The 8,812-nt window shown below is 41.5% G+C and overlaps 1 protein-coding gene across 2 annotated transcripts in view; it reads right to left on the bottom strand.

Moving 5' to 3' along the window:
* Nucleotides 1–8,812, bottom strand: part of LOC104947652 (dihydropyrimidinase-related protein 2) — a 31,885-nt gene extending 23,073 nt beyond the window's left edge. Inside the window, exon 1 of one of the 2 annotated variants that reach the window (XM_010773708.1) lies at nt 8,227–8,812. In XM_010773708.1, the coding sequence (XP_010772010.1) occupies nt 8,227–8,493 (267 nt within the window). In that variant the 5' untranslated portion in view covers nt 8,494–8,812. Of the gene's footprint in view, nt 1–5,672; nt 5,973–8,226 lie in introns of those variants that run through there. The other variant, XM_010773709.1, reaches the window with a different exon arrangement.

Genomic DNA, 8,812 nt, shown 5'->3' with positions numbered 1-8,812 from the left:
TTCCTCAAGGTTAGTTCCACAAAATCCACACACACTTCTTCTCTTTGAGGGAGCGTTGTGTGCCTAAAATCGAAACGACTGGTACATGTACGGTGCTTTTGGAATAATAACTATTTTGATTCATACTTTCCCTTGTAGGGTTTTTCGTTTTATCCCGGAAGAAATTTCAGTCTTTTTAGACGAAAAGGTGTATAGTCAGTAAAACCTAACGCGACGGGGAGGAGACTATCAGAGTCGACAAACGTCAGTTTTAGTTCCTATTTCGTAAAAATCAGTTGTCAAATTCGCTTGACAAATCGTAATGTTTAAACGGTCAAACATATTGAAGTAAATGTTTGTTAATGTAATGTATAGAAATCGACCTAACGAAAATAAGGTTCGGCTGAATATTATTACGTTTTTGTATCTCTAAGTTTGAGGCTTGTCGTTCCCTTTCCCACGTCCTGCATAATACAGTGAAGTTTTCATTCTAGTATGGTATCATCTCACTATCCTATCCTATCCTATCGTTTGGCGGACACCAAAAACACTCCTGCCATGGACCGCAGGGTGAGCCGTCAACCACCCTCATCTGTTCGGCCTAACCGGAGCTCAAATTGGTTCCGGACCCAGAATCCTTCCGCCGACAAGGGATAGTGTCGATGGTACTCACGATGTAGTCACACTGGAAGAGATAGACCCTACAAACTTTCTGTGTCCTCTTCCTCGTGGAACGGCTCGGTCAAGAGCCCCTACAATTCTTTCAGCCTCGCGTGAGTTATGTTTAGCTACGATGAATAAATAACGACTAACAATAAATATAACACTACGAACTTTCGAACGAATAAACGAATAATACTCTCTCCTTTTTTTTTATGCGACTTAGTCAAGAGACAGTAACTGTGCCATACTTTTCGAACGATGTACACGGATGTCAGTCCGTGAGGAGCGAACTACCACAGAAAAGAACCGACCTTGAGTAAAAGCTAATGAGTTTTGTTTGTACTAAGTCGCTAGATATATAAACATTTCTCCACGTAAAACGTGATGTCATTCACAAAAACACAGTTAAATTGATACTACAATTATCGTGACTTTACCATATCTAATTGTGTTGTCCAGATAAGTCCTCGCACCCCAAATGTCACATTGTAGTCCTTCCCCCCCCCTCCCTATGTTATCTTATTTTTATTTTTTTATTAATTTTTATCTTATTCTCCGCCACCATTTTTCCAGATCGCGTTTCCGACATTTACTTCTTCAAACCCAAAACTCGTTCGCCGGTTTGAGAACCCACCCTTCTCGGCCCCCGCGTTATGCCTTTCACCGTGGTGTGACCGTCAAGTATATAACCGGGCTATACGACTGACGTCTTTCGCTCGGTTAAAGGGTATCTGGTACAATTTTACCGGGGGTGAAATGCGCGTCGGTCGTTTTTTGTACAAAGATGGGTACCTACGCTTATTAATAAGTTACTTATTTGAATGGATACAAACATGTCTACAAAGGAGTTGGGAAGTCTACTGTAACATAGTGACATCACTACGTAACACTATGCACTTCTTTTGGCTAACGCTTCAACACATTGTAAGTGATAGGCTAAGGGGCGGGACATCTCTAAGGGATCACAACAGAGCCGGCCAGCTAACCAATCAGAGCAGTCTGGGCTCTGGTTTCAGACAGAGGGTGAAAAGAGGTGCTGCAGCACATGCAGTATGAGAAAAATAAAGAGCTTTTTGAACATTAAGCATGGAGACATGTCACAGTAGAGACACTAAATACAAATAAGAACCTGAAAATAAGAATAATAAGGCCTTTTTATCAAATGAAATCCCACTTTAATTATCTCTTAAACATCCATGCCTTCTTCAATGTAAGAATTCCCTTAAATACTTCCCTTAAATTCTCTATGTCACTATTACATTAATTATCCTTTAAACTAAACAGAAAAAATAAATCTCATAAATGATTTCTTTGAACTATGAAGAATCCTCTCATTGACCTCTTTCTGCGGTTTCTTGAGGATGTGTTGCAGCTTGAGGCTCTGTTACAGAATTCGCCTTTGTTCTGCCAATAAATAAAAAGTGAACCTTTCTGTACACACTTGGCTCTCTATGAATGAGAGCTTTAGGGTCATTTTGATCGTGAAAAAGCACAACCGAGGTGCAGCGTGATCAGAAAGCGCCGCGGGCTGCTGTGCGCTGAGAGATAACAGCGTGAACACACACCCCACTCCACTAGGGAAAACTACAGCGTGGTATACTCGCAGTCTGCCTAATGATCCTTCATCCTCTGGGGATTGTAGTCTCAGACTTTAATCCAGGACAGTCTTAATATAGCCTCACGCTATTTTTACCTACCTTTAAAACATTAGCTTTGTTTCTTACTTTGCTTTTGTCTGTGTTTGTATCCTTCACTGTCGAGGACACATGGTTCTTGTTTGGGTCGAAAATCATTTTGAGCTCATCCCAAGAGCAGAAATGACCAGCAAATGAACAAGCAACTTAATAATCGTTTCGGTATTTGTTTTGCAAAAATGCTTCAATATGGTAATGTCCAGAAACTAATGGTTATTCCTTAATCTGTTAAATATTTCCCCAAATAAGTGTGCAGTTATGCCTTTGAAATGGGAAAAGTAGAGCTGAATTGTTAAGATATGAAAAAAATAGTAGGCAACTTGTTTGGTCATTTAATATATATTTCAGATATTCTTTTCATTAAGAAATAATAAAACAATTCCAAGATTCTCTGGCTTCTGCCTCTAAAATGAGAGTCTGCTCTGATTGGTTAGCTTGCCGCTTCTGTTGTGATTGGTCAACCGCTTAGAGACCTCCCGCCCTTAGCCTAGGACGTACAATGAGTTGGAGGGGGGTGATAAACTCTTTGGAATGTTATCCTTTGCAGACCATTGACATGCACAAAAAGCTTTATAACAGGTAAGGGAAAACCCCATAAAGCATAATATAGGGTCTCTTTAAAACACAACTACAACATTTGATTTGCAGCCCTTGTTAGCTAAAAATTCTCCTTTTTCTACACCTTTTAACTCCGTTCTGGTTTAGCTGTCTGAGATTTTGAGCTACACCCAGGTGGTGAACTTGTGGAGGTTCATTCATATTTGATGAGATCTGCATTAAGTCGACCCTGCCTGTGCAGCTGACCGGACTCCATCTGTCCCACAGCAACCAGTCCGTCTACTGTTATACAGTCACTCCGCCCTAATGACTGGGGATGGATGAAACATTCAAATGATGATGTTAACTGTAATTGTGATTGGAAGACAAGACACAGAGTTCCTTTGTGTGACTGCAGCCTTTCCTGTTCAGCTCTTATTCAATTTAACCTCATCATTTCCTCTCTAGCATCTGTTTAGTTTAATAATGTCATCCACTCTTCATGCTGACGCCAATTCAGTGAAGGAACACATTCTTACTGAGGAATAGCTGGAAAAAATGAAATCCAAGTCATTAAGAGTCTCTACTAATGCAACACTCCATTTTTAAGAACATATACTTTTAAATTCTGTCCCTGACCCCCTTTTTCTTCCACACACTGTTGTTCAGGAATAGGCAGTGGATCCATTTAGATCTGGCCTAATCACTGTTGGAGATACAACCGTTGCTAATCCTCTGATCTCCCCTCTCACTGGTGCTGCTGACGCCTTGAGCTCTCTCCTGAGAGGCTGCCCGTTTTCACCGGGGACACACCGCCCAAAATATGTTTCAGATTATAATAATACAAAAATTATATTTTCAACTGCCTTCATCTTGTAAATAATCAAGCTATCCAAAAAGACAACATGTACTGATTAGTTTTCCCCACTGACAACAAGAGGTTTTTATTGCCATGTTTCATTCATAGCAAAAACAGAGAACATTAGAAAATCCTCACCTTTGAGAAGTTGTATTCTTTGCTTGACTAAAAATGACCAACTGATTTCCCATCATAGACTAAGGCTGTAAAATGGAACGCCCAACAAATAAGATAGCTTACTTAGTCAACTAAGGGGGCCATCACTACAGGTAACCACAACACAGCACCCCTCTCTATATAGATCCACACAGGCGCTCACATGACATCAAGTCAAATTCCTAGTATGTGCGAACCTACCTGGCAATAAACCTGTTTCTGATTCTGACATGCATCTTTTCAGAACTATGATCCAATTGTTCATAAAGGACCCTGTGGTGCCAAAGTCGATGTCCCTATAGCTGCACTGTGACATCCACCTGGTGCAGGATGGGTGGAGGTTCAGGCATCTTATACATTACACTATAAACAAGACTGAATGAAGACCTGGGTCCAAACTAGTCAAAAGGCCCGCATCCTTCCGAGCATGCAGCCACCGCCCCAACCACATCATAATATAGTCAATTATATTAAGAGAATTAGAAGGTTTTCCGAAGGCCTTTTAATGTTGACATCATTCAGTCAAAATACACATGTTTCCCTCTTAACTGTAGTGCTTTTTATCAATCTAGATTGTGTGAGTCAGATTGTTGGAGATATTGGCCGTATAGAGGTCTGCTTTCTCTCCAATATAATAAGACTAGGTGATACCGTATGGTTTTCCAAGCAACCAAAACAATATTATTATTATTATTATTATAATAATAATCCTGACCCAGTTTCTCAAGCTAATCCACAGACTTTGTTATAAACCAATTTCACGGGGGACTATTTTCTTTCAAACTAAATACACCCCACCAACCGTATTACTTAACACTATAGCCAACGCTTAGGAAGCCCCCTGAGGACCCCCTGTCTCTCATATTTCTGAATATTAACCACATCATTCCTGTAGTGATGCATCTTCCTATTTACAAAAAGCGTGGTGTCATATTTGCATCAAGAGGCCCGAACATAAGCCACACATCGTCCTCCATATTGCTTCAGCTCTGCTTGTGCCGAGCCATCTTTGGCAAGTCAACCCAATTACACATACACTCGACTAACATCAGCATGGAGACAGTGACCTCCTTCCTGTATGCATCTTCCTCATTACAGCTGAGAGGAGAAACATGGAAGGAAATAGGACCCACCGTCCCCTCCCCTCCCCTCCCTATTCTCTACTTTCCATTGAAGCACCACAACCATCCCTGCAGCTCTGCTACTTAACCAGGGGGAAATAATGTAATAGCAACATATATGTGGCATTCAGCTTCTTGAAAATGGTAATTTACGAGGATAGCTTGACATAAAGATCCGGGTTTAAGTGGATGCAGGGAAGCATTTGACCCACCAGTTCGTGTGCAGCAGTGATACCCGGGTAACACCACACACAAATAAATGTGAAATCTCAAAGTCATGCATACCATGAGTGGCACCGTGAGTGTAAATCTACTGGAGGAATTAATATTATTACAGATTAAGGATGGATTGTCTGCACTTGTCGCAAAGATGCTATAAAAAAAAAAAACTTCCACCTTCAGCATATTATTGATTTATGATCCATGCAATCTCAGTGGTGCATGTTTTGAAGTAAAACCGATGTGCAAATTGCATTTAAGGAATACAAAGCTAATTTAGCGGTGATATCCTGCAGCTTGGAGCTCAGGTTTGTCGCGGTGAAGGGAGCACGCCGCACCGGTGACATCCTGCACCCACACCCCGCAGGCCCGCGCCGAAATGCACAGGACCCCCAGCCGGGTAAACCCTCTGTTTGAAACAACATTAAAGCCCCTAACACTCACTGTGATGCGGGGGATGTTCTTCTTGCCCTGGTATCCAGACATGTTCACCGGTGTTTCGTGTTGCGCTACGCCGCGCCTGATCCGCAATGAATGCGACGGATTACCGCTGCTCGCCGGGTGGAAACGAGGATGACCGTGGAGACAAAAGGGAGGAAGAAGCTCGCTCTGAGGTCACACAAAGAGTCAAAGTTATCTCTCAACTCCGGTTCGAGTCGTGTCCTGTCCCTGGCAACCTCCCCGCTCTCCGCCGATGCACCAAACCTTTCCTTTCCCAGACTGGAGTCAGACAAGAGAGGAGGGTAGAGGAGGGGAGGGGCCGCGTGCGAGGCTCGTCCAATAAAATAACTGCACGGCGCATGCGCAGAGCCTCGCCCTGGTCCTCTGACAGGAAAGAGCCTCTAATGCCATCAATTGCTCTCCTGGGATTAGTGAAGATTGCGCCAATTGAAGAAAGTAGCCATCTTACTTTCTGCTGTTTCAAAATGTAGTTTATTAGAATAAATGAAATGTCACTCTTTGCAAGGAGGGCTCACTTTACATAATGAACGTGTTTCATCCATATTTTTTGGTGATTTTAAAAGTAACAAAATAGTTTCAAGACACGAGTGACACTTGACTTGGGGTCAGCAGTTTTAGAAGACAATGGGATTTTCTTTCCCATTGTTCGGTTAAAACTAAAATAATATAAAACTAGGAGAGTGCAGCACTCTGTCAAGGCCAGATCTCTTAAATCATGATGATCCTTTGTGTTTCTATTGACTTGCATTGAGAGAAACTATCTTCCATACACTGCAGAAGCCAGAGTACATGCCTATTTTTTATTTGTATATAACAGGATGGATTACCCAGATAAAAAGAAAAAACAGATTGACAAGAGTTCATTTAAAAAATTTAAAAAAGACATTTTTTCTCATGGTTAATAGTATTATCAAAGTGAAACTATATTTACTTCTGTATAGGCCCTACTTTTACTTGAAGTATCCTGATAGAGAAGATTCAAAAAGTGAGTAAACCGATGAAAGTTGGCTAATGTTAGCTTATCACAACACATGGCTACACACTCATACCGCACAGTTAATGTGGCAGAAAAGCCTTGAAACAGAGCATTTATATTTATTATGTATTCAACGTTATTTATAAGAGGAAAGTGGGTTGTTTGTTCTTTTAAAGGACTTGACTTGTTAACGTTACATAAGTCCTGCTTCAAGCTCTTTTAAAAGTGGTGCACAGCTCTGTATATGAGTTGTTCTCAAAGTTCAACCCTAATGTAAAATATAGATCTTTGCAGTCTGCCAGTGGTAATATATTATGCACTGTGGGAAAATAATGCATTCAATATTGTAAGTAAAATTGATATTAAAATGCACCTAAAGTATAAAATGTACTCATCATGCAGATTGAGGCGTTGTAGTGCAATGTATTGTATTATGTTACCGGATTAATATCATTGCTGCATTCATGTGGTCAGATGGGAATACACTAGTGCTGGGTAGCTTGTACATTATCCCATTGGAACAATAACGTTTTATTTTCATAATCCTTTTTTATGATAATGTATCTGTTGATTATATATTTGTGTTAATAATATACAATCTAATATAAAACATGTAGACTTGCCTTTTTAAATATTGTAAAGTAGAAGTACACATTAGCAGAAGCTAGAAAACACAAGTCAATGAAACATGTACTTGGACTTGAGTACTCTCCACCACTGCAGTCTGCTAATGTGATGACCAAGCACAATAGCTTTTAAACATTATTTCATTGTAATCTCTCTTATTATTAAAACATAAATGCATGCTTTATGTATATTCCTTTCTTAGAGAGCCCCAGGGGAAACTACAAAATTAAGTAAGCCGATATTAGATTATAGATAAAGGGAGTAGGTAAAGAGTACTGTGTGACCAATGCTCCCAATCAATATGTAACATGAGGCTCACCCCTAAGCTTTTACCAGCATCCTGAGTGCTTGGTTATTAAGTAAAGGAAGTATTGATAGTGTTAGTGCCACAGTTTACCACACAAGTGCAAAACCTGGGTGGTGAGTTTGAACCATGTAGCAGAAAAGTTGACATTTTCCTGCAAGTCATGCAAGTCACATCATCATCCTCCACACCCTGCTGTTTGACAAGTTAATGCACTACTAGCACAAGAATGCAGCAACCACAAATAAAATCCCATTCAGAACCAGGTAAACATTTCTTCTGATTGGTATCATTCAGATATTAGCAGATGTTTTGCCCAAGGACACTTCAGCAGATCATAAACATCCCCACAGTTTATCACTGTAATGTGCAGCAGAGGGGATAACATGCCCCCATTGACAGGAGCCACTCCCTCCCGCAGCCCTGCATGGTGGGGCCCCTCCATCTACAAGTATATTACATAACCACACTGCTTCCTGGGAAATGTAGTCATGGCAAGTTGACTGGCAAACTCAAATGAGTGTCATTCGTATGGTTGTGCATGAAAATAGCGCAAATATCTAAACGTGGATGACAGAAATAAGACATGAAAACACAAGACATAAGCTTTTAATATCAGATACATGTACCTTTTTATCATCCAGGTTCTGCAGGTATTCTTTCCCCGTGCTCTCCCTTATCTCCACCTTCCTGGGCTGGGAGATGTCGGTCTGCCGGTCGATCACCCGCCCGTCACTCCTCTCCTTGCCCGCCTGGAGCGCGTCAAAGTCCAGCGTCTTGCTGTCCGCGGAGCCCTCCACCGGGCAGAACATGCCACAGAATTTCTGCCTGGGCCTGGCGGGGCTGTCAGAGCCTATGCTCTTAAAAAACGCTGGTACTTCCCCGGCGGTGGACATTGCAAGTCTAGCAAGTGAGGCAGGTGACGGCGGTGAGGTTTCTGTGGGGGAGTAAATCTGCTCAGATGCTCAGCTTTTCCTTTTTTTTTTTCTCTCAGCTGAACAGCCACCGCCTTTTGCTGGATTGCAAGCGCAGGTGGTCGCACAGTGACAAAAGATCTGCTGCGTGAAAACACTCCCACTTTGGAGAGAGAAATAAATCTGCGTAATATCTGAATGTGTGGAAATGCGCTACAGATCAGCAAACAGTTTGCTTACTCATGAGTCTATATTAGCTCCTATAGCCTCCAGCCAATATCCTCCCTGTGCGAGTCGGCAT

This window comes from Notothenia coriiceps, unplaced genomic scaffold (genome assembly GCF_000735185.1).
Source record: "Notothenia coriiceps isolate Sejong01 unplaced genomic scaffold, NC01 NC01_scaffold00012899, whole genome shotgun sequence".
NCBI lineage: Eukaryota > Metazoa > Chordata > Actinopteri > Perciformes > Nototheniidae > Notothenia > Notothenia coriiceps.
Note: the sequence above shows the minus strand (reverse complement) of the source record. Positions and strands in the feature narration are given on the sequence as shown.